This window comes from Danio aesculapii, chromosome 4, assembly GCF_903798145.1.
Source record: "Danio aesculapii chromosome 4, fDanAes4.1, whole genome shotgun sequence".
Taxonomy (NCBI): Eukaryota; Metazoa; Chordata; class Actinopteri; order Cypriniformes; family Danionidae; genus Danio; species Danio aesculapii.
Genome location: NC_079438.1, coordinates 49,835,707 through 49,862,229, shown reverse-complemented (window position 1 = coordinate 49,862,229; position 26,523 = coordinate 49,835,707). Strand labels below are relative to the sequence as shown.

The 26,523-nt window shown below is 37.5% G+C and overlaps 1 protein-coding gene across 7 annotated transcripts in view; it reads right to left on the bottom strand.

Moving 5' to 3' along the window:
* Positions 1 to 196: 196 nt before the first annotated feature.
* shank3b (SH3 and multiple ankyrin repeat domains 3b) overlaps positions 197 to 26,523 on the bottom strand; it is a 35,711-nt gene continuing 9,384 nt past the window's right edge. For 2 of the 7 annotated variants that reach the window (XM_056455968.1, XM_056455967.1), the window contains exons 3-24: positions 24,450 to 24,653; positions 24,277 to 24,348; positions 21,814 to 21,922; positions 20,000 to 20,151; positions 19,707 to 19,874; positions 19,432 to 19,548; positions 16,681 to 16,758; positions 16,529 to 16,595; positions 12,496 to 12,748; positions 10,776 to 10,939; positions 9,972 to 10,085; positions 9,503 to 9,578; positions 9,194 to 9,276; positions 8,986 to 9,110; positions 8,207 to 8,342; positions 7,546 to 7,626; positions 7,241 to 7,261; positions 6,672 to 6,808; positions 5,616 to 5,718; positions 3,580 to 5,455; positions 3,368 to 3,397; positions 197 to 2,724 (exon numbers count right to left, since the gene is read on the bottom strand). In XM_056455968.1, coding sequence (XP_056311943.1) covers positions 2,157 to 2,724; positions 3,368 to 3,397; positions 3,580 to 5,455; positions 5,616 to 5,718; positions 6,672 to 6,808; positions 7,241 to 7,261; positions 7,546 to 7,626; positions 8,207 to 8,342; positions 8,986 to 9,110; positions 9,194 to 9,276; positions 9,503 to 9,578; positions 9,972 to 10,085; positions 10,776 to 10,939; positions 12,496 to 12,748; positions 16,529 to 16,595; positions 16,681 to 16,758; positions 19,432 to 19,548; positions 19,707 to 19,874; positions 20,000 to 20,151; positions 21,814 to 21,922; positions 24,277 to 24,348; positions 24,450 to 24,653 — 4,734 coding nt within the window. In that variant the 3' untranslated portion in view covers positions 197 to 2,156. Of the gene's footprint in view, positions 2,725 to 3,347; positions 3,398 to 3,579; positions 5,456 to 5,615; positions 5,719 to 6,671; positions 6,809 to 7,240; positions 7,262 to 7,545; positions 7,627 to 8,206; positions 8,343 to 8,985; positions 9,111 to 9,193; positions 9,277 to 9,502; positions 9,579 to 9,971; positions 10,086 to 10,775; positions 10,940 to 12,495; positions 12,749 to 16,528; positions 16,596 to 16,680; positions 16,759 to 19,431; positions 19,549 to 19,706; positions 19,875 to 19,999; positions 20,152 to 21,813; positions 21,923 to 24,276; positions 24,349 to 24,449; positions 24,654 to 26,523 lie in introns of all 7 variants that reach the window. The other 5 variants (XM_056455972.1, XM_056455973.1, XM_056455974.1 and 2 more) reach the window with 5 other exon arrangements.

Genomic DNA, 26,523 nt, shown 5'->3' with positions numbered 1-26,523 from the left:
ATCCTCAAATCACTTCGTCCAACAAAAAAAAAAATACAAAAAAAGGTCAACAACAGAAGAGAGAGCTCCTAAAAGTAGTAAACTAAACGAATATGGCTGCCACACCCTTCTTACACCAGTAATTATTAATTACATAATCGTGTTTAGGAGTGTAAATGAGTGAGGATTAGAGGAGAGGGAGAAAAACAGGGACAGATGAGGGAAGTACAATAATATTTTATGCAGATGGCTTATAAACAGTAGCACCCACATCTTTGTGCAAATTGACCAACCAGAGGAGAGACAAGTGTGAGGATTTTTCTCCTTAGTTGGAGGAGTTGAATTGTCAGTCAGATGTGTAAACCATAGCAACACCTACTGTTCCAGCTTACCAAACAACAACAAACCAGTCAAGCTAGATACTATATAATTTTTGACACAATATAATCTCAGCATTTGGTTCATTAAATGATGATCTTGGGAAATTTAAAATGACAAATTGTAAAACAAATTCAATATTCACAGTATATTCACTCCTTTAAGTAATTTGGTTGTACTGTAGACACCTTTTACTAGAAATGGGGTCATTAGGGTCAGGGTCACATTGCTGTTTAAGGCCAATAAACACTAGCTTTGTGTTTACCTTTGTGCCACGTTATTACTTTTAGTTATAAACGTATAGCTGAGACACATTCACCAGTTTAGCAGTCTGCATTGAAACAGATTTTTAATAACATAATGTTTAATTTGACTGTGTTGAAAGCCCTTAGGTAGCATATTTTGCTTGTATAGCTCTAAACGAAAAGCCTTGATAAGATTCCAAATGAATAGTCGCACAATACATAACCAAAATGATCATGTCAAAGAAAAGTATGTTCAATTCACAAATTGTCCAGCTTTAAATGACTGACTGATGCCGAGATCTCGTATATAAAAGGTAACAAATAAATGTATACCTACAACCCATAGTATTCCTCTGAACAAAAACAGTTATTCCACATACAGTCTTACTGAGCATTTGTTCATAATAGACAAAAAAGGTCTATTTGTAATTATGAAACTCTTAAATAACTGACTATGAACTAGTCCAAAGGTTATGCGTTTATAACTCACAAATCACAAGTTATACCATGGGGAAATAAAGAGTAACTGCGTTCGTGTTAGGGAATTGGTTGATAACTGACAAATAAAATAACAAATATAAAGTAAGACCAAATATGACACAATCTCACAGGGCATAAGACAAGTATATCTCACCTTATTCTCATACATTCTTCTTTTTTTTTCTTAATATATAACTCCATATATATATCATATACATATAAAATTGAATGTAGTGATTGAAAATATCTATCTTTAATAAATTTTAGATGGCGGCAGTATTACCTCAAGGCCACACTTGTATTGTATTGGGAGAAGTTTTTTTTTCTCCTTGTTTAGGGCAGATTGTCAGATCCTTTCTTACTTGAACATGTTGCATTGACATGCCAAGTCCAGTTGCTGCAATTCATCTTATAATCATCACCATTAACATGGCTATCTACTGTTGAGTTGCAAGATGGCCGGTGAGCAAACTGTAAATTCTGGGCACTTGGAAGCATTGGCATTATTTACAGGAGAGGTTTCCGCTCTTTTCTTTTTCACCCAAGTTGACACTGCTTTCTAAATTCAGAAGTCTCTCTCCTGGAAGCAAGAAATGCACACAAATCCAGATGTAAATATACTCCTAAAATTCCTCTGATAATGTGAAAGCAGTCTGTAGTGTTTGCCACACTTTCATCATCATCATTTGATTATAAAACATGGCATGTGAAGGAGATGGCTGCTTGCTGGCTATATAATTTATTGTGCAGAAGATCCATTTAAAACATGGCCAGTTTGATTTTTCTTAGACTTGTAGCTGTAAGTAGTAGATATTGCGCAGTAGGTCCACACTCCCATCGAGCATGTTATTTTTACACTTAGTAGGCTGCAAACTAGTGAGGAAACATGGATTTTGTTTGTGGGTGTTAAATCAGGGGTGCTTGGGAGAAAAAGAAATCTGTATTATATAATGGCTGTGCAGTGCTAACAAAGTGGGTTGGAATCTATGGTGTTAGACTTCGGGATAACTTGAAAATTGAATAGTTAAAATTAATAATTTTGTGATGGCACTACATCCTGCATTTCAGCTCTCCTCAACTCTCTAGCAACTGCTTTAGTGCACGTTCAATGTTCATTCTGTGTCCAACCCGTGTCACCCCTAACTCTGCCAGATCGTCCTTGGTCAGGGCAGGCAGGTGTGCTCCTTCAATCTCATGCTCTAAAAAGCGGGCACGATGTTCCCCTAGTCCCACACTCTCTAGCCACTCTCCCACATCATACTTACTCCACAGTGCTAGAGGGCGCTGTCTGAATGGTCGCAGGGCCAGGAGAGGGGCTCCCAGTACCGGTGAGGGGCAGGGGGAGGCACATGGAGAAGGAGATGGAGAGCGGCTGCGGGCTCGAGCGCTAGCACTCCTCATGACAAAACGAACCTCCTTAGGCTCCTGGGGCAAACTTAGGCTAGAAGACTTGAGGATTGTATGATGGTGGTGATGAGGGCCGAATGTACGGACAGGCCCTAACGGTTCACTCCGTTCTGGGGTGGCTCCAGGGCTTGGAGTCCTACGGGTCACTGGGTATCGGCTGCCAGGTCGGATTGTAAAGGTGGTGCCGTAACTCCTTTGAGAGATGGTGTGAAGCTCCCCTAAACTACTAAAAAGTCTAAGAAAGAACAAAATAAGAGTCTAATAAGAGAGAGAAAGGACTAGTGAAAGCATAAAGTTAAACAAAGAAAGAGTTTTAACTGTTGTACTTTTGGGAAACTACTGGGAAACTAATGTAAGAGAAAAGGAAAGTGAATCCAATGCTAGAAGCATTGGGTTTGTGAAAATACTAATAGTGCTGAGCATGCAGTAAGAACTTAATGCAATAAAATGACAGTTAGAGCAGTTATTATAAAACTGGAGTCCTCAGAAATGGTATAAAGAAATGCATTAGTATATTGCAGTATTTCCACCACGGCATGCTTTTGGTATTAATTTTTTAAACATCCAAAACTTGCTGCAATAAACTCACCATACACAATGCAGCAGTATAAACTAAATGTAAATTCAACATTTGTTTCATTTACGTTTTCTTAAAAAGCTAGTTTGATTGTCCCTTATTGGTACACTGAAAATTCCAGTTTCATTGGGCAAAGACAGACAGAAGCTGAAATGCCTCAGTTACTGCACAATGAACTACCATAAGCCTTTTAAGACAAGCCCACAGTAGCATTTGCAGCTTAACTAATGGCTGCAGTAAGGGGTTTAGTGAAAGTTAGTTAGACAAGGAGTTGTTTTTACCCACAGAGCTAAAAACCTACGATTTACTCTCTCCTCCATTCTCCTCACATCTGCAAGGACATACAGACACACAATTGTGTGTTATGGAAAGGCAGTTTAACCAGATGTGTGGCTTAGGGTGTCAAAAGTCTATTGGGTGTATTGCTAAATTATATTGAAATTTGTGCAGTGTTTCATGCAGGTGTGCGTGTGCTTGCTAAAGTTGGCACAATTTTAAGCAGCTCTTTCCTACCTGGCACCTCCCACAGGTGATCTCCTGCCAGGGTCAAGTGGTGCTCCCATTGGTGGCTCCTCACCCAGTGAATGAGTGTCTTTGCTAAGCAACTCTGCCCCCATAGCAGCAGGCCGACTTTCATCTGATGACCCCATCTGGGCCCGGGGTTCCTCCCCCCACAGTTTAGAGCGTCTTTGGAATAGGTAGCGTGGACGGCTGGGGCCTGTGCTGGGTGGGTGTGGAAGCAGCTCACTGTCTGATGACTGTTTAAGCAGTGGGTCCCTGAGATGGGCGGGGCGACCACGCCCCACCCCACAACGTGGTTTGCTTGCATGAGCGGAGTCCGTGCTCTCTGAAGACAAAGTGGACATGCTGGAGACTGTGGAAACAGTACTGGTGGTCTCCATATGTGGGTCTTCAACCCCAGAGTCTGCTGTTGAATCACTTGCTTTACCAGAGGAGGTCTTAGCAATGGATGGCCGTGATCCACTAGGTGAAATGCTTAGAGTGGCTTTGGGTGTTTCTTTAATTAGAAGGCCATTAGCGAAAGGTTGAGGTGGTGGAACCAGGCCTATCTTCCGAAGCTCCTCTCTGGTTTCCTCATCACTGGATGAGAGCAATGCAGGGGGAAGTGTCACCGTGTAGGGCTCCGCTTCCTCCTCTGAACTCATAGTCATACTTCGCGCAGTCAGATTGGAAAGAGTTGGGGCAGGAGAAGGTAGAGTGGGTGGGACTGCTGGTGGGGTATGTTCTGTATCTATTAGCACTGGTTGAATATTTTGTACCCCAGGTGGGACAAGGGCCTCGTCCAGGCTTCTTCCAGACCCAGGGCTACCACTAGTCACTTGGCTTGCCGTTTCTGTGATGCTGACCGGTTCATCTCTCCAGGAATTAGATGGAGGAGCCTCAAGAGGAGCAGGTGGTGTTGCTCCTCCTTCTGTCTCGGGTCTTTCTACTGCTCTGCCTTGAGTGGGCGAAGGTGTAGGTGAAGGCGTAGGAGTGGGTGTATTTCGGCCACTAAGTGCCCGTTCTCGTGCAGCCAGTGCAAGTGCTAAAGGTGAGGAAGGATCAAGTGGTCGACCTGTTAGAGGGTGTATAAAAGTCGTCCCCCCTGGTGGTGGGCCAGGAGAGAGCATTGGTGCAGGTGGAGGTAACTCAGCCAACTCATCCACTGAGTGGGACTGAGAGAGTAATGGAGTTGTCTGTGGCTCTGTTGCTCCCCCTTCTACAGACAGAAAAACGCTGGGCCTGCGTCGGGCCCCAGGAGGTGTGATCCTAGCTCGCTCAGAGAGAACCTGCTGCTGGAACTGCTCTGCTCGGCTGCTGTGAGGAATTCGTGAACCTCCCATTGGAGAAGGGTCTCGGCTAGAATGAGCGGCAGCTCCCTCCTCAACTGGTCCTTGTTTGACTAGTGGGCTTTTTCTACGCTGAGGCTTTGTAGGAGTATAGACAGCACTTAATCGACCTACATTAGCATATGGATTCTCCACAGGTGGTCCACGCCTACGACCACGCTCTGGAGGAACCGGTCCAGAGGTAGGCGTTTGTGGTCTTGTAATAGGGGTAGGCTCCACTGGCAAATGGCTGGTGTCCTGAAGAATGATCATGGAACGAGTTTTTCGTTGCCGATCTGTTGTGACTGGGCCATGAATTTTGGGCTCTGCCCCTGGGCGGAAGCTTGAACGACTCTGGTTGGCAGCACGAGAAGGGGGCGGAGGTGGAAGAAAGGATGGAGGTGGCCCTGAATCAAGGAAATAGGGAGTTGGAGGTGGTGGGGGAGCTGTCTGTGGAGGGGGTGGGATGCTATCTTGTCTAAAGCTGTCGGTCATTGAGGAACTTCTTGGAAAGCGATGCTCTCCGATCAGGGCTGAGATTCTATCATCTTCAGGAGCACCTATAAAACAATTCTCAGTGAGACTTGTTGTGAACAAGATTGGTATGCTGGTAATAATTATATTTAAGACATGTTTTCAGTAGGTGTCATTAGTTTATACAAAGGGACATTTAGTGAGAATTTTTGTATTTGGGTATGCATGTGCCGACTGATACATTACCAAAGGACTTGGTTCTTGACATCCCCCGAGGCAGCTGCATGTGACTTTTGTCTACAGCCAAGGATAATTCGCTTATTGGCAAACCCTGCCTCTCTAACAAAGACTAAAAAAGAAAACACAGACATGGTCAGATTTTGGCAAACATTCAATTATTATCAGAACAATAAGCAAATCCCAGTTTCTGACTAATCAGGTATTAAACAAATACAAATAAAATGCAATAACTGCAAATTCCATTTTTAAACCTAAAGACAATATGTATCATAAAGAAAAGCTGATCAGCAGCCAAATTGGCACAATTTGTTTACTGTTCTACGCTGGTGATGCATAACACTGTAGTAGTAGTAGTACAATACATCACAAATTGCCTTCTGCAATACACTGAATAACAAATTAGTATTTTTGTGAAATTTATTTATAAACTAATTTCGAGAGGATCACATACTTATGATTGCTCACAGCTGGTCTCGCATTAGCTCACCATTGATTCACCAATCAGATGATTCCTTTTGTTTTTTTTATCTCATCTTGAAGATTTCCCCCCTACCCACCCCTACTCCTGCTCCTTTCCAGATGGGTGACACGGTGGCCCAGTGATTAGCACTGTTGCCTCACAGCAAGAAGGTTTCCTTCCACAGTCTAAAAACATGCAGCCTAAATAAATTGAACATACCAAACAGATCTTATAGCTAAGCTCTTAACAACTGTACATCTCTTCTTAGCCTTTATATTAGCCAGAAATAAGACGGGGGAGATCTACCTGAGCTCAAACTCCCCACTCGCCCTGCAAATGGGAGAGAGCCCAGGGCTCGAGGATCTCATGAGCTCAGGGCTCTCTCCTGGGACAGCATGCCAAACAAGCTTTATAATCAAGCTGTGAGCTTTTGAAATTGTATTTTTTTTATTGTAGAATATTTTATGTAAATCTATTTTTAATAATAAACTATCATTATTTCTATTTAAGATATTTAAATGGTTTATATCTGATTTTTGTAACGTTGATTTAAAACAACTTTTTCTTTTTAAATGATGTATGTTTATGTGTATCAGACTCACACTGATCTCAGCCTGTGTGATACGGCGACTTGTTGGTCTCTGTTTCACAGTGGCTGCTCTGGAGTCTGAATCCACTGGCCGCTGCCTCATCACTACAACCTGTTCTTTGGGCGAACTCAACATCTCATCCAACTTCTCTGTGAGGGACACACACAGATGCACACATATGCAGAAACACTTAATACACATTCTTGAGCAGTACTCTGGCCTGTTCTCTAATCAAATCACAAAAGACCAAACACAATTACCAAATGCACTAGAAAGCATAAGTACATATATCACAATGCGCTATATAAGTACACATTACATTACATTACACATGTTTTTAAAATACACTGTCTGTAGGAACACATTTACATTCACAAATACATCACAAAACAAATACTGTACATATAGTTTTTCTACAATCCACAAATGAAAAACACACTATTGGGTTCTGAATACAAATCACAGGCAAGAAAACCACAAGCTAAAAAAGGTTAGATAAATCCATTCATGACATCACATGCTAACCATAGTATAAAACTAGTAAATGATATCATCGACGTGAGACTGTTTTCATATCTTACCTCCCCTCCTTCTCCTTGACGCTTGTGGACAAGAAGGACAAATCTATAGTTCCTGATACTGCTCATAGATCTGTGCACTTTCATTAGCAATGAATGAGCAAAGCTATCACTGCACAATCACTCACTCTCCCTTTCATAGCTGTATCATTTTAACAGAAAGAACAGACTTTAATTTAAATGCAGTGTTGCTGGAATAATTGATTGTGCGCTTGAATTTAATGATAGCAGCTGTTTAAACTTATCTGAGATCTAGCAAGAAGGTGTGTGTTTCCTTGTTTGTTTGCTGGTATGAGCATCTGTCTTACCCAGCTCCTCCAGTTCTGCAGTCATGCTTTTTGAGCGCAGGGTCAGGCTGGTGCTTGGGTCTCTCTTGGGAGGCGGTGGGGCTAATTAATTAGCAGAAGGAACAAGAAATGCAATATTTATAAAGCAGCTTTTTGCAGCAGTCCCTAATTGTTCAAGTTCTTTAAAGGAACACTGTACTTTTCTGAAAATAGGCTCATTGTATTATCATTAGCATCTCGCTGTAAAGAGTTTTGATCATTTTTTTCTGTTTAAAACTTGACTATTCTGTAGTTATATTGCATACTAAGGCTGATGGAAATGAAAAGTTGCTATTTTAGGCTGATTGTGACTGTTGTGGTGTAATAATCAAGGAACTTCGCTTCTCTGTTATGGTTGCAACATGCTCAATGCAATTATGCAGCACCTGGAAATAATCCAAATAGTCAAAATGACTAAAAAACTTAGATCATTTTTAAGCAAGATGCTAATGATCAAATCCAATTTAATGATCTAAAAGTGCCCCCACCAACAGCAGAAAGGATTTTAAAAATGGTAAAAATCAACTGTTTGAATCTAGGGGAGTTCTAAAATGAGCTTATTTTCACAAAAGTGGAGCTTTCCATTGAGTCCAGTTAATTAAAATAACATTGTGCATGCATAAAAGGAGTTGAGGGTAAGAACCTTTCTTGCGAACAACATCTCCAGTGTCAGGTTTGCGTGTGACAGACACCACCTTCATTACCAGCCGACTTCCACCTTGCCGAATCAGTGATACCACCTGCCTATGTCCCACCTTTACTACACTCACCCCATTTACCTGAGAGGTGTGGGGAGAGATAGAGAAATATACAACACATGTAGAAAGATAGCAGATGCACAACAATAACCATCAGTCTAACAAGTCAATGTGAAATGTAAGTTCATGTAGTGTATTTAAAAATTGTCTTTACAGATCTTTTGGCAAATGACACATTATTGCAGGCTTCGTTAAAAAAAATAATTGTAATTTAATGAAATGACAAACATGTCTTTCGTAACATATGCAGGGCTTCTCCAATCATTTAGTCAATTACACTTGACCTCATGTTACTACAGTATATTATCTCATTTATAAGCCCCCATGCAACATTTTTTTCCTTTTAGATAATACATTTAGCTCAAATGTACAACACAGAAGATGTATTACTACTTCCATTGCATTGCAATTTAAGCCTTTTTTTTGTTTTAGAAACCTCAACGTTCATACAAAAATTGTGTGATGACCAACACCCCAAGTGTTATTCAGGGGTCTTATTGAATGGCCTTTTCCAGTCTCTGTCATAATCCATTTTGGTATTTGGTAATTTCACTGAAATGAACTAAACTGGCTTTAAACTTCTGGAACAAACGGCAAACAAATTTTAAATTGGCTTCAGTTCATAGAAATATTGGGTGAAATGACTTTTTAAACATATTTTTACCTCAATAAGGAAATCCCCTGTTCTTAACCCTGCCCTCCACGCCACTCCCTCCAGGTCCACTGACTCCAAGTATTGCAGTGCAGGAAAAGCAGGAGTAGGTGTGAACTCCTCTATGGGCGTCTCAGCTAATAAAAGAAAACATCTATTTACGGTATCTGCGCAGTTTGAGGATTACATTCACTCTCATGTGCATGTGTGCATTTCAGACCTTTAGCTCCCCGAAGCACAAAGCCGAACCCTTCGCTGTCTCTCTTCTGCAACGTTGCACTTTTTTCTTCTATAACATAATCACTGTGCATTTACAGAAATCAATAGTGAGAGGTGCTGCACTTCCAGAATCCCACAGTCAGAATAATCAGAATAAATATCAAGATTGAAAAAACACAACACCACTCTACTCAAATTATTTTAACAGCATGCGTGGTAAAAAACACAGAAATTCTCAGAAAGATTAGATGATCTATGGCGTTTTAAAAATATGCAGTATATAGTATGTACTGTGTAGGGTATACAGTACCTGTAAGAGGTATAGTTGTCGTAGGAGCCAACAGTGTAGTGCCTGAATAGTCTCTTAGTGCGGTCCTCTCTTGTTTCTGAGAAACAGGCCACATCAATAACAATGACATCTGAACGTTATACAGCAGAATACTTTAATATTATGCTTTTGTGCATACTCTGAATTAGGATTTTGGAAAAAACTGAGATTGCAATATTTTATTTTCCCATGACATGCATTGCAATATAAATACAATTTCACCAGATGACTTCATTAACTTTGATTATAATCATTTTGTAGTGAAGAGAATCATGCGAATTAAATATAATAAACAAACTAAAAGTAAGTATTAGTTAAGATTTAAGCATAGATAAATATAATAGAGCAAAGATGAACATGAAATAAACACGTTTAAGGGTTTTCTGAACCTATATCGATATATTGTGCAGCAACTCTGAATGCACATGTGTATGTGTGTGTGTGCACTGACCAAGTCGTGGGTCATACTGTCTCATCTGGACTTCCTCTACACAGTGAGCAGGAAACCAGCCAGTCCGTCCTTTTACTGAGCCTTCCCAGAATCCTCCTTCACCTATGCTTAGCACTGGTGGAGGCACATACAAACTTGTTAAATGCTGGTATTTTGTTTGTAATTTCATTTCACCCTCAGATTAGTTTTTGTAGCTAGTTTTGTTTGTTATTTCATGTTAGATTATAGTAGAACTGTATTGGTGGATGACTAACTATTAATAACTGGTTTTATGAATAAATATTATTGCTTTACCAATGTTCCTGTCCCACAATCTCACAGTTTTATAGAAAACAAAACAATTACAATTGAAATCTTTGGACTGTGATATATTCATAAACATTTGACCTGTTAAACCACCAAATATTTGCGTGAAAATCAGCTCTTACACTAATTTAAACAGTAGGCACAACAGTGTCTGCGCAGAACATGAAATATGAGCTATGAAAACAAAATCAAGTTGAAGTTAAGCATAATTTCCAATCAATGCATCAAATTCCTCTGAAAACATATAGTTTTTAACATTTCGTATGTGATAGTTGAATAAAAAAATAAAGAAATACAGAATCCTCCTTTATGCATGTATATTAACTACTAAACATTGTCAGCAATAAAAGTAATTAGAAAGGAAACTCTTTATATTGTTTAATTCTTGAAAGTCCACAGGGTTTAAAAAGTAACTCTCATTCAGAATGTCACTGATTGCAGCATGTATGTAATGTGACCTTATTGCCTCTTGTCCCACAGAGAGGCTGACTGACTGACCTTTGACCCTCTCTCCTCGGTTGAGTGTGATCTCACCCTCGCCCTGTGGAGTGTGGGAGTTGATGGCGATGAAGGTTCGCCCAGGCACCGCACTGTACAGCCGCCGCTTGGGCCCTCGAGGCACAGCAGGAGGACTCGGCTCTCTCTGTACAGGACTGCCAGGGCTGCGGACACATTAACAACCAGCCATGAGGTCAATGTCAGGTAATCAAACATTATTTTTACGAGTTCACCCTTGCATCTAATCTTAATTAATGAATTTTGGCGTGCTGTCTTCAAGGAGGGAGTTTGGAATATATAATATAGCTCGAACCTGGAGAATTCCCCCCACATACCTTTTTTTATATGATGGATAGAGTAGAATAAGGGTGAGGAGATTTAGGGGTGGAGGAGGGATGCCAGACAACCTCTTAAGATGGTGAGTGGGCTGGATATTTATACGTGTCAAGTGCTGGGTAATGTGATCAACTGAATGGTTTACACTTTTGACTGATTACATGCTTGGGCTAATTATTATTATTATTATTATTATTATTATTATTATTATTATTATTATTATTATTATTATTATTATTATTATTATTATTATTATTAATAATAATATTATTATTATTAATATTATATTATTATTATTGTTGTTGTTGTTGTTGTTGTTGTTGTCTAACATTAGATGTTGGCAGAATCATAATCATAATAATTTTAGAGATATTATATCTCTGTTATATTTCTAATATTATGTTCTGACAACATCTAATGTTAGAGATATTATAGAGATATGATATTATTGCATCGTTTGTTTTAATAAGTCAGTCATTTGCTTATGATTTGCAAAGATATCATTATTACGGAACTTACCTGACTTAACTTTTCAACATCTTATGTTAGAGATATTATAGTGACATAATATTAGAGAAATATTGCATTGTTTGTTTTAATAAGTCATTTGCTTATGATTTGCAAAGATATCATTATGACTTGATGACTTTACATGACTTTTATCTAATTATAATAATAGTTATTATAATAATTAAATCACAGAATGTTAATATAAATTATATTATAGGACATGTACAGTTAACTCGAGATTATCAACCATGAATTAATGCATATTAATGCACCTGTATTTAAAGTGGTAACATTATTATTACTTATTATCATATTTAAGATTATAATTACAATGACCAGTTATAATATTCAAGTAAAAACTAATAAAATTTACCAGAGTGATACTAACACTGATACACAACTTTGACCTAAATGATTAATTTTGCTATTGAACTTTAATCACAACGCATTTATTACATGGTAAACAAATGTGTGCATGATCTAATTCATTCACTTTGTTTGTGCTAGATTGCTGGGGCTTTTCCTTTCTCCCTGATCTCACACTGCTCTAACTCAAGAGCAGGGTGAGAGGGAGTTTTTTTTTTGCCTCTCTCTCCTGAAATGTATCTTATTTCCTGTTCCACCTCCTGTGACCTGTCTTCCCCTGGAATTGTGATGTTTGAGTACGGTCGGGGGGGGGTTCAATTTACTTGCATTTCGTTGCCTTGTACTTGTACATGTGTAATGACAGTAAAGTTGAATCTAATCTAATCTAATCTAAATCAAAACTGAAAAATTTAATAGGAAAAAGGCTAAATTAAACAGTTTAGATTTAACAGAAAAGTACAATGTGGCACTGAAAAAAATGAATTTTTGGAGAATCATCTCTCGTCACCTGAGGTGTCCTCCAGAGCGCGTGTGTCTCCTAAGGCTGCGTGTATGTGTGTGAGCAGCCTGCGGGCTCCGCTGGGACGGGGCCGTGTCGTCAGGCTCCAGGGGTGGCAGACTGCGCAGGGAGGGGGCTGGAGAGGGAGCCGTTAAACTCTCATCCAGAGCGTTATCACTGGCCGATCGCATCAGAGAGCGACGTGGAGACACACAGACCGCACGCCGCCGGGACGAATAAGAAGGGGTCTCCCTGAAAGGCACTTTTATAGGAAGACAGGGACATAGTTATGCATACCACAACATAAAAACACTCAGAGCTACACTGAAAAAATGATACGTTAGATTTACAAATTTTTTAAAGGTTAAACAATTGATATGGGCTGAATTTAAGCAAATAAATAAATACATTTAGTAAAGTTCAGCTTAATTTGTTTGTTTAAATCAGCTCATATAAATGGTTTGCAACCACTTACCTTAAAAAATGGAGTAAATCCAATGAATACTTTCTTTCAGGGTACATTACTATAATGTTGGGACCCACTTTATATGAACTGTCTTTAAGTACTATGTATCAACATTTAAATTAATCGTTTGATACAATGCAATTATTGTGCGCATATTTGAGTACATTCCTGGGATAACACCTGTAATTAAACTGTCACTAACCTTAACCACATCCCACCTCACTAGCAACAAAAGGGGAGTACAACATAAGCACAATAAGGGCATTGCACCTAACAATTACATTTTTTTCTGAACTACATTGTAGTTAAAGACACCCAATATTAACTGGGACCTATTGTTGTAATATTCTAAACCAGTGATAGAAATCTGAGAAAATCTCCATGCTTATAATATAAAACCATGTAAATTTGTGGAAGATAACAGACATGCACGTGACAAACGATTAAAACCACACACAAACACACACACACCAATTATGAAAAAAGAAAGACATACTTTGAACTGTAGTTTGGCTCTTACTACTGCAAATAGGATTTATTAAGATACATTTATCTTTTTTTATATATATTTACATCCTTAAACCAAGAGCCACTTGAAAACTGCAGTTATTTTTTATTTTTTAAGATTTATTTTTGGCATTTTTGCATTTATTGTGTTATTATTATTTGTCATTTTTATATCCAATAGTTTAATATGAAGTTTCCCAGTGCTGTGTTGCAGCTGGAATAGTATTCGCAGCTTAAAACATATGCCAGTGTAATTGGTGGTTTAATCCGCTGTGGTGACCCCTGATAAATCAGGAACTAAGTCAAAGGATAGTGAGTGAGTGTTTAATAATTAATTTTGTTGGATCAAATCAATACAGATGCTCATAGATATTACAAGGGAACTCAATCAGAATCTCAAAAAAAGAAGGAAGCATTTTAGCATTCAAATAGTGTCATTTACCAGGAAAGTTAGCCAAAAAACCTCAGCAACATCAAATGACCCGCTAGACCAGAGTGCCCTCCGTAATGGATTCCCGAAGAATCCTATCAGTTGTGAATAAAACCCATTTTCGCCTGTCGAATAGATCAAGAAAGCTCTCCAGGAGGCTGGTATAGATGTGTTCAAGACTATCATGAAGAAACAGACTAGCGGAATAGATTAACTTTTATCAGGCTGAGATGGAGACCAGTCACTCATAATGCGAAACCTAGCACTTCATCTGTGAACCCCGGCGTAAGAACTGCTGCAGTTTAAGCTTTTGTATAAAACGTTCAATTAATTTGAATTGAAATATAGGGGTCATTTAGAAAAAAAAAACATTAAAGGCTGCATGTTTTTAACGGTTCACGCTTTATGGATGTAAATATCATATATAATATTAAAGAGGTCACATCAAGCATCAATAAAAGTAAATAATAGTTATTTTTGTCAGTGTCGATTTGTGATGGTTGGGAATTAGTTGCTTTTTTTTCTTTTTTTTGTTGTTGCTAAATTTGTTTAGGTTTGTTCTTGGTTTCCAAGCATTCTCTAAGTATATCTGTAGCTGAGAAATATAAATATGTAATGTCAAATATGAAATATTGTTGAGAATGGAGTGACGGTTGACAACTGACTCATGCACAACAGGTGAAAAACAAACACTTATGTGGAGGGAGTCTTAAAAATTCACTTTAAGTGTATTATCCTTATTTTCACATATATCTGTCAGGCTATACAAGGAAATCTTATGAAAAAGGTTCTCATTAAAGGGGTAGTTCACCAAAAACTACAGTTTTATCATCATATACTCAAAACCAATTTATTTGAGTTTCTTCTATTGAAAGCAACAGAAGATATGCAGTTAATAGGCAGTTTTGACGGATCAAATCAATACAGATGCTCATAGATATTTCATAAGGAAATAAGGTAATCTTATGAAAAATTGTCTCATTAAGTGAAGTTTATTTTATAAACTAATTTCTAGAGGACCATGTGCTTATGATTGTCCACGGCTGGTCCCGCATTAGCTAACACATGATTCCCCAATTCCTAACTCACTCTAAATAACCAGAGTTTCTTACCTCAGTATCTTTGACTCGAAGAATCCCACCTCCCACCCCTACTTATCTCTCCTTTTTCTATATTGGGCGACACGGCGGCCCAGTGATTAGCACTGTTGCCTCACAGCAAGAATGTCACTGGTTAAGAGTCCTTACTAGACCAGTCGACATTTTGCATGTTCTCCCCATTCTTGCCTGGGTTTCCACTGGGTTCTCTGGTTTCCTTCCACAGTCCAAAAACACACAATATAAGTAATTTGACCATACGAACTTGGCACTACAGACAAGCTCTTAGTAAGCAGTAGAGATATCCCTATAATTTGTCAATAGCCATTAACAAGTTGGGGGAGTTAATCGAGATCTACCTGAGCTCAAACTCCCCTCTCACCCTGCAAACGAGAGGGAGCCCAGGGCTCGAGGATCTTATGAGCTCAGGACTCTCTCCTGGGACAACATGCCAATCAAACTTTATTATCAAATATCAGCTACTGTAAGTGTGAACTCTTGAAAGGGATAGTTCACCAAAAATTACCATAATTTAATCATCATTTACTCAACCAATTTATTTGAGTGTCTTTCCTCTGTTAAACACAAAAGATATTTTGAAGAATGACAGTTTCTGGCACCCATTGACTTCCATAGTATTTTTTTCTCAACAACAGAAGTCAATGGGTGCCAGAAACCAGCATTTTTCAAAATATCTTCCTTTGTGTTCAACAGAAGAAAAAACTCATAAAGGTTTAAAACCATATAAGGGTGAGTAAATTATGAACTGTCCCTTTAAGGGATTAATCTGAATTGCGTATCTGTTTTAATAAATCTTTATCGACTAGGAAGCGCACTTTCATTTATTCAGCAAGTTTAATATACTGAAAAAAATTCATGATATGACCCCTTTAAATCAGATCCAATTTAGTTTCTATATAAATCAATGCTGCAGGTGTACAGAACCACAACCTGTGGGGTTACAAAAACTTAAAATAAACACACAAAGTGGGCGTGAGGAGGAAATTGCAGTGATGAGTGGCTCAAATACATCATGAAGACCAAACAGAGAGATGATCAGCACACGAAACAGACACTGAGATTACACAGAAATTACAAACAGATGACTCACAGATTACATCACACAGAGCATGACTGAGATTTACAAAGAGAAACACACACAAATCATAGAGAGATTAGCCCACACACTGCTATGACAGAGAGTTTACATTACTTATTCTTAAACAGAAATCTAGATTGACTGTCTTAAATTTCACCAAGCTATTTTCCTTTTATAGTTTTTTGTATTTCACACAAGATCCATGCTGCTTAGTGTGATAACGCTGTCATTTCTGCTTTTTTACTCGGAAAGGAGCACTTGTGCTACATCCACTAGATTAAATAATAAACTGAGGCTTTATCTGAAATGATACCCAGTAATGGATTTGAATCTGAGTGAACAGTCTAGCCCACTAACACTTGTAAAATGGTGTTGTGTTGCTGTGCAGATTAAAATAGACCCATGATTTTCAATGCCTGAAGCCTCAAGCGGTTCAAACTCACCAACATCTGAGGTTTTATGGATCTTTATGATTTCTGCCAAGTCAAAGTTCCCTGCGATGATAGCAACCTGCCAGAAACAAAGTGCACAATATGTTGAGCGTTTATTTTAAGGAATTGTAAAGGAGCTAGTGCTGAACCTTGAGACGTGCTACCTGAAATGCTGTTTGGTTGTTGTAGTTTTTGATTTCTTTATTTGCTCCACGAAACAGGAGAACTCTAGCACAGCCTTCCTGTAGATATGGCAGAAAAAACAAAAGAAACAGCAATGGAAAACATGAGAGGAGGTTCTAGTTATAACACTGTGTAATTGTGTAGGCTTCGTATGTGATTTGGTGTCCAGCTGAGTTTGATAACTATATACAGTACAGTTGCAGTAAAGTCCTAGCATATGGCTTACTGTTATGTACTATATACTGAGTAGTTTATCTACTTAAGTGAAACAGAAATCGGCCAGTTATGAAAACCATTATCAATTAGTTTTCTCTGCAAATTGACATGAAAGGTGCAAAAATTTGTGAATTACATATTAGTGGATCGATTACTAACAAAACAAACTTTTAATTTGGGAGATCAAATTTTTTTTGTTTACACCAAAACTTTGATTTGGGCAATGGCCGATGACAATGTTTATTGTAATTATATCTGTGTTGTAATTATAGCTGCACAATATTAGAAAAATCTGATATTTTATTTTTCTGCGATTAAATATTATGATATTAAAAGATTTTCTGGGGAGTCTACCAGTAATTAGGTACAAAAATGTAATAATCACAATGCAATTAAATGCTTTTCTTCCTTTTCTTTGTCTTGTTTCTAGTCCAAATATCTAAAACATTCTTAGATCAAGTAAAAATATTGTTTTGTTTTCACTTTCAGAAGAAATTAATATTTTTTTCCCTGTTTATTTAAATTATCTGCCAATGTGGTAAGTAAAATAATCTTGTTTTCGCTATTTAGACTAGATATTTTGACCAGAAACAAAATTCTATGAAAAACGTTTTTTTGTTGCATAAATCGTATCAATTCTGTATAAATAATTAAATAAAGTAGATCTTTGTTACACCTCCATACATCATAATTTTTTGTGCTCAAATGTTTTAAACTTTCTCGAAATGCTCAGTCGCAGGCCTTGAAAACATGCAAACTCTACAAACCAGATGTCTTCTGTGGCTCATGGTTGGCTATATTTCAGACTCAACATTGCATCTTTTGCGATGTGACTATTGCAGATGTGCACATTGTGATATCGATGCTAAAACAATATATTGTGCAGCCCTAGTGTAAACTACAATATCACAGATTTGTGAAACCGGTGACATCATATGTGGGGCTACCCAGTAGGCACGGGACGTCAACATGATGTCAGATTGATGTTGTACTCAAACATCATGGGGATACGTTGCATTTTGTTTGCAAATGAAAATCTGGTTGAGTCAGGCTGCCGTCAGTGTCCAACCTAAAATCAACCAAATGTCAACGTCTGATGATGTTACAGCTTGACGTTGTGTGGACGTTACCACTATGACGTCTATCAGACGTTGGATTTTCGTTGTCATACCTGACGAGTAAATGTCAGTATTTGACGTCAGTATGACGTTAGTTTAAGATGTTGGCTCGACGTTGGATTTTTGTCACTTTCCAACACAACCTAAAATCAACCAAATATCAATGTCATTTGATATCTTTATTGGACGTCAAAATAACATTGTCATTAGACGCCAGCTAGACATTGAATTTTGCTCACCTGATGTCACAACCTAAATCTAATCTAATATCAACGTCTTATTACGTTGTGTGCCTGCTGGGTACTTGAAAACCCAAACAATTTTGATCTACAGGACCGTATTTGCTTAAGCAAATAGTACTACTAATATTTCTTTACTATAAGATATTGACATTTACTATCATGCATAATACAGCCTTTTTTATTATTTTCGTAGATCTTTGATAGCAGGGATGGTTTTGACAATACAGTCGTCTGTACAGGAAAAACATTCAGAAATGTAAAGGTTTTTAGTGAATAGTTTTTATGTAAACTTACACTTAGTCTGATATTGAAATACTTCATGTAATTGTGCTAAAATGAGTCAAGATGATGTTAAGTGCAGACAGAGGTACAATTTAGGTGCATTGCATTATGCGATATAGTTTTCTGCCCAGTTTGCTATATAGTTGATATTTTTTTTAAACAGTAGGTCATCCTCATATTGAATACAATCAACAAAATTGCACAAACTGCACTAAGAATACATACTGCACTTTTTTTTAAACCTGCCATCCTAAGCATTCATAATATTTTTTGCTGTCGAGTTAAACAGATAGTTCACCAGAACTAAAGTTCATCATTTACTCATCCTCCACTTGTTCCAAACCTGTTTGAGTTTCAAAATCAAACAAAAAGTGCTCAGGGGTAGCTTAATTAATATGTTGGGTAAGGGATTCATCAGAATAAACAGCAAAAGTAAGTCCAATGCACTCGAACAATGTGGAAAAAATATTAAAAAGCCTTTATTGGCATGGCTAATCCTTAAATATCGTGCTGTTTTAAGGAATAGTCATGTCAGTAAAGGCTTTTAAATACTTTTTCCACATTTTTCGGGTGCATTGGACTAACTTTTGCTATTTGAGTTTCTTTCTTCTGATGAACACAAAAGAAGATAGTGTGAAGAATGTTGGGGGAAAAACAGCTATAAAGTTCTATAGATTTGTTTTGTTCCTGCTATAGACGTCTGTAGCCGTTTTTTCCAAAAATCTTCAGAATAACTTGTTTTGTGTTTAACAGAAAAAAATGAATTCAATAAAAGTTTAGAAGCACTTGAGTGTGAGTAAATGGCCTTTTTGAAGATGAAATTCCCTTTAAGAATGGAGAGTCTGTCCATGTGTGTGTTTGTGGGTGTGTAAACCTGGTTGTAGAGGGCACACAGGTGTAGTGCTGTGTTTCCTGAGGCGTTCTGAGCGCTCATCTCCGCTCCATAGAATAACAGGTGCTCAAGGTGCTGCACGTTTCCATGACGACAAGCCTATGGTACAAAAACACACACTCGGATCACCCACCGCTGCAGGTGTAGCAAACAATAAAAAGGATATATTTAGTCACGCTGGAGAATGAAACTTCATGCAATCATTCCCTTTATGTTTGATGAGCATTAAGCAAAGTAGGAAATAAAATGAACGTTACCTGATGGATCTCCTGCCAGCCGTTCTCATCGCTGTAGCCCAGCTGAGCGTGATCATAAAGCAGCAGCTCGCAGCAGTACGGATCTCCCCCAACCATGGCACTGTGATATAACGGGGTGAGCCCACGACTGTCCTTATAGTCCGGAGACGCTCCCAGATCCAACAATGTCTGCGGACAGCACACCAAATATGACGGACATATGTGCACAGGCTCCCAACAGCTTGCGATGAGTTGTGTAAGGATGAGTCTTTCTTTGGATTGTGCGTGTGGGAGGGAAAAGTGCATCAACTCACAGTCAATGCTACATGGTTGTGCGTTTGGGCCGCTTTGTGCAGCGCCGTCAGTCCGTCTCTGGTTCTGAAGTCCAGATGGGCTCCTCCGCTCCTCAACACTTTAATCAGATCGGCACAAGTGTCCAGCTGGGCCACGAGAGTGAGAGGAGATTCTGGAAACATCACACACACACACACACACACACACACAGGCATGCCGAGATGATTAAAAATGCTAAATGTCAAATCAGCTTTAGTGAATGCATGATTGGCTCATTTTGTCGAATGCTGTTGGCTGATTAGCATTGTTCTTGATTTACATTCATTGGAGTAGCCTAAATGTTAATGAAGGCAAACTTAATAGGAATAGTTCGCTGGTCATCGTTTGTTTATGCTGTTCCAACACTTTACTATTTTGTTTGTTCATGGAAAGATGAAAACACAGATGAAAGATCACGTCCGAAACATTTGTTTTTCTTTCATCTTGTTGTTCATTTCATAAATTATTGAGCATGGGCCTTCTCTGGTGCTTGCTCATGGAGAGTGTAAAATGAGATGTTTTGCAGAATGTTCGTGTTGCTCCCCAGCGGGCACCTTGATGTTTAAACGACATCCAAAAACACATCTTAAATGCATCAATGTGACATCCAAACATTGATGCCCTTTCGACCACCAAAATAATGACACAAAAAGTATTTTAATATTAGAAAACATTTATTTATCTGAAAGCTTCAATTACAGATGACAGATTCACACTGGATTTTGCATCCCTACAATGCATGTGCATCTTGATGTCAAAACAACATCAAATTAACATCTGGTGTCCAAAAATACATCAAAATTGATTACAGTACAGTCATTTTTGTCAGTAATCATTTATTCATTCATTTTCTTTTTGGCTTAGTCCCTTTATTAATCTGAGGTCGCCACAGTGGAATGAACCACCAATTATCCAGCATATATTTTACGCAGCGGATGCCCTTCCAGCCGCAACCCATCACTGGGAAACTTTACAGTAATCAATTGACATCAAATCGATTTACATTTTTGATTTGTGTGTTTTTTTATATGTCGTTTTGACATCAAGGTACCTGGGTTATTTTGCAGACTGTAAAAAATAAGATTTTCCATGAACCATTTTTTCTGATTATTTTAATGTACCGGTTCAGAAAAATAGCTTGTTCAACTATGACGTTGTGTACACAGTTGTAATCACGTGAAGCAGAGACTAAAGCAGTCTAAAGCATTTAAAGCAGTGGTCTCAATCTCAATTCCTGGAGGGCCACAACTATGCAGATTTTAGCTCCAACCACCTCAAAATCACACCTGCTTAATAGTCTCTAGTAGTCTTGAACACCTTGATTAGTTGGATCAGCTGTGTTTGAATAGGGTTGGAGCAAAACTGTGCAGAGCTGCAGCCCTCCAGGAATTGAGTTTGAGACCTATGATTTAAAGGGCAAGATTTACAAAATAAGGCAAATTAGAAAAATACCAGCCAATTATAACACGATAAAAGTACTACACTGTAAAAATTATATGATCAATTAGTCCTGACAACAAGTTTTTAGTTCATTTTAACTTATTAAACTAAGTTAATCATGTTCTAACTTAATTTGATAAGTTACGCAAGCTGTTTTAAGTCAGTTTAATATGATATAAGTTCAAATAACTCCTAAAGTTACTTTGATTTAGCTTAAAAATGTAAGCCAACCTGTTTTTTTTTTCAACACAGTCCCAAAATAAGTTACATAACAATTACTAAAAATATACTAGGAAACTGTCTTTTGGAAACTTTTGTCCTACATGAAGTATTTTGAAAGAAATCTAGCACTCACCTCCGCTATCACTATCATGAAAGTTGGGGTCCAGCCCTTTCTCCAGGAACCGGCAGACCTTGTCCACACACCTCTGCTGAACATACTCCATAAACTTCTTTAAATTTGCCTGGCAGCAACAGAAAATGGTAAAAAAAGATCAACCTAAAAAGCTATTATTGCAATTAAAGTAATGACAAAAAATTGTCATTGGTAATGGATATTTACTTTTTGAGTACAGATGTAGTGTCTGAAAATAGTCATGCAAAACTAAATTTAGTTTATTTATTTGCTGCAAGAAACCTTGGACTTTAAGAGGACTTGAAGGGAGAAGATAATTGCAACCGAACTGTATAGATTATGGTCATTTTAAAGGTGCTGTAAGCCATTCGTGTTCTTTTACTAGCCTGAACCACGTGCCCTCTCTTCCAAACCCATCCTCTAAAGACATGCCGGCAAACATGCACAAAATGATTCACAGACAAAGAGTGTTTTTTTTTTTTCTCTCTCGATGTAGCTAAATAAAAAGAAGCATAAATAAAATAACCAAAAATAAAATAAAGTAATTAGCTTACAGCACAGTGTTTTGTATAAAGTTATAAAAGACTTAAGCTGTGTCTCATTTCCACCGAAGGATGCATTCTAAGGGCGATGCCTCATCATTGCGCGACGAAGGCTGTCTCATTTAAAAAAAACTTGAAGGGTTCTTCAAACCCAGCCTCAAAATGCATTCTTAGTTTCCCAAGTAATGAAGGATACAACCTTTGAGCCTTGAACATCCCAAGATTCATTGCACGCTAATAACGGAAGGATGTTTTTAAAAGAAAACTCCAGATTAAATGTATGAATTAAGTTAATTTTATTTGAATATCTAAACACATGTTAAAAACAAAAGTATATGACAAGTCTTACTAAAAAGTGAGTTTATAGAGAGTTTACATTTTTATGTGTACGTGTATGGAGCAAAGGAATTATATTTCCAGCTTCTGTAAACCTCGAAACCTTGATGGCTTAAAATAAGTTTTTAAATCACTTTGAAAAAAATTATTACAAATTTTATTACATTTCGGAGGATGCAGCCTCTTAAATAAGACACAACTTCTTAAATGGAAGAATGTATTCAAAATTTTGAGATTGGTAAACATTTAAAAAAGTAAGTCTCATGTTCACCAAGCAGCATTTTTTTAATCCAAAACATACTGTAAAGACTGTCATATTGTATATACAGTTGAAGTCAGAATTATTAGCCCCCTGAATTATTAGCCTCCCTGTTAGCCCACCAATTTCTGTTTAACACAGAACACATTTCTAAACATAATAGTTTTAATAACTCATTTCTAATAACGGATTTACCTTCATCTTTGCCATGATGACAGTGAATAATATTTGACTAGATATTTTTCAAGACACTTCTATACAGCTTAAAGTGACATTTAAAGGCTTAACTAGGTTAATTAGGTTAACTAGGCAGGTTAGGATAACTAGGCAAGTTATTGTATAACGATGGTTTGTTCTGTAGATTATCGGGGAAAAAAACTATATCTTAAAGGGGCTAATGATTTTGACCTTAAAATAGTTTTTTAATAAATTAAAAAAAATATTATCAGACACACTGTGAAAATTTCCTGGCTCTGCATCATTTGGGAAATATTTAAAAAAGAAAAGAAAAAAAAATTCAAAGGGGGGCTAATAATTCTGATTGTATAGAACTGCTAATTAAATTAAGCAAATTACAATATCTGTTTAATTAACTGCTCCATCTTCAGCATTATGATAGCGATTATTCTAATATGCTGATTTGAACACTTTTTTTATTATCAATATTTTTTTATATTGTTCAAATCTTTGAGACTGGTAAACATTTATGTAAATAAGTCTCATGCTCACCAAGCAGCATTTTTATTCTAAAACATACTTTTAAGATTGTCATATTGTACATTTAGAACTGCTAGTTAAATGAAACAAATTACATTTACAATATCCATTTAATTAATAGTTCCACCTTCAGCTTCATGATAGCGACTATTCTGATATGCTGATTTACACATAATTTTTTTCATTATTATTTTTTTCATCAATATGTTTTTATATTGTTCAAAATTTAGTCGCATGCTCACCAAGCAGCATTTTTTTTAATCCAAAATTTTGTAAAAACTGTGATATTGTAAAATATAGGACTGCAAATTAAACTAGACAAATCTATTCCATCATAATAGTTCCATCTTTAGCATCATTACAGCAATTATTCTAATATGCTGATTTGCTCGAGAAACATTTCTTATAATCAGTGTTTTTTTAGTGTTTAAAATACACTATTCATTACTTTACATTAATTATTACTATACTTTTTATTACTATACTATTTATTTTTAGTAGTATTATAAATTTAAACTCTGCACAATCCAATGCATCCTGGAATGCATGAAAAAAACTCTCCCAACTCCTAACTATATAATGGTAGTGCACATGAATGTTAAACATTACCTTAGTATGCAATTTGGCCAGTTGCTTGTCATCTACATGGCTCTGAGTGTAAACACGCCTCTTGTAACGGAACTGAAGTCACACAAATGAATTAAGAGGTAAATGATAGTAACACAAGCAACATGGGGCAGTAATGTATTAAGCGAGAGCTCTACGTCAGCGTGTTTGTGCACCTCTAGGTATGGTACAGGTGTGACCGTAGGGAGAGGATACTCCCTGAGCAATCTCTCCTCATCGAGGAACTTTCCGGCACGCCCATTAAAGGCAGGGAGGTAGAGGCCATAGTTAAGCACATCGGTCAGGCTTTGTGTCAGAGTGACCAGTACTCGCTGCTTACAAACCCACACTGGAGCCTCAAGGTCCAATCGCAGGCATTTCTGGAAACACACATAGTACAGACTCTTACAACATTTATATATAAATGACAAGTGTTTTGGGTGGGTGGGGGGGGGGACATTTACATACAGGATGCAAAATCATAGATGAGATGACATATGGGAAATGCAGGTCCAGTCTGCAACATATACTGAGGCATGAGTATAGAGCGACTGCAGCGCATAATAGTTCTGACTAGACCAACTACGCTTAATTATTAATGTGCAATTTGAATCCATCAAGTGTCCTTAAATGCCACAATGTTTACTGCAGCAATTAGTTCAAATCTATAAAATTAAATCTCTCCATTTAATATTTCCTTTAAACACAGCAGACTTTGGACTTCGCTTAAGATCGATTAGGAAATCAAGGCCTGCTCTATTTGTTCGCAGATATGTGCGTATCATTAGTCAGTGAGGATGTTCTGAACTCATGACATCTTTCGAGCGTCCTTTTATGCCCTTTTTACAAGATGTAATCTAAGATTCTGGTTGTGTATTAGCTTGTAATACCTAACTGATTTTTTTAAAGGTGCAGTATGTAAGTTTGACACCAGTGATTGAACTAGGTATTGCATTACTGGATCAAAAGAAAATCAAGTGCAGGATGCCAGATTGAGGACCAACAGGAGCGAGTCTAACAAGCCTAAAGCCTGATTTAAATCGTGTCCTAAATAAAAGCAACGTCACGCGATTGAAGGAATATTTTCCATATTAAAAGAAGTTTTTGTCCTAACCAACACCTGAAATTAATATATTAGAAACAGCTTCGATTTCTTGCAGCTGAACAACAAAAACTGACGATGATCACCTCAGGTACACCACATGCGCTTTATTCAGTGTTAAATGCTTGTAATGTGAGTTTGAATGCCATTTTACATGACATTTATTGCCATACTACATACTAAAGCAGCAGCAGATAGTCACCTCAGATCTTGAAAGTAAAATAAACCATTTGAAATTGAACTTTGGAACTGTGACACAGTGCAAACCAACACATATCAGTGATTCAGCATGTACATTTAATAATCTTATTCAGTTTAATATGTATTAATTAGATCATAAAGCTTACCATTTCGTGAGTGAGTGCATATTCTGTGCTTCTGAATGGCTGTATTTAAATTTCTGTCATGTTTTGTCTGGTGCAAACTGTCACATTGCTTTATTACTGCAAATCTAGTCACGTAGCGTGTTGTTAGGACACAGGGTTCGTAATGTTTATATTATTTGCTAATTAATAACCTCATGTGGAACTCTGAATCTGCATCTCATTTCAGAGTCTGCTACTGTCCACCGGAGGTCGCATTTCGGTCACGGACACATGCTTTTCTGAATGAATGAATTAAATACCTGGGGTGCTAAAATATAATTGGCTAAAGTGGCATTGGGCGGGTTAACAGAACTAAAATATAAACAGACGTTCCTGCACGTAACACACATTTTCAAAGCAGAATTTCTGACTTGAGCATTGTTTTTCAGATCAACAAAAACATTCACTTAGCATGTTTCTTAAATATCTTTAATATCTTAACATATTATGATATTTTTATGCTTTAGAAGAGTCTAAAACGTACATACAGCACCTTTATTAATAGTACGCTGTGAATGTCCCATATTGGGTGGGGAAAAAATGGTGTGTTTTTTTAAATGCCCATGAGCTGCTCCTCCCTGCCCCTTTTGCAGAAGGAAACTCACTATTAAAGTGATAGTTCACACAATTATCAAAATTCTTTCATCATTTACTCATCCTTCACAAATCTTTAAGAGTTTCTTTCCTCGGTTGAAAACAAAAGAGGATATTTTGAAAGATGCAGGATAATACCTGTAACCATTGACGTCCATAGTACTTGTTTTGTCCTACGATGGAAATCAG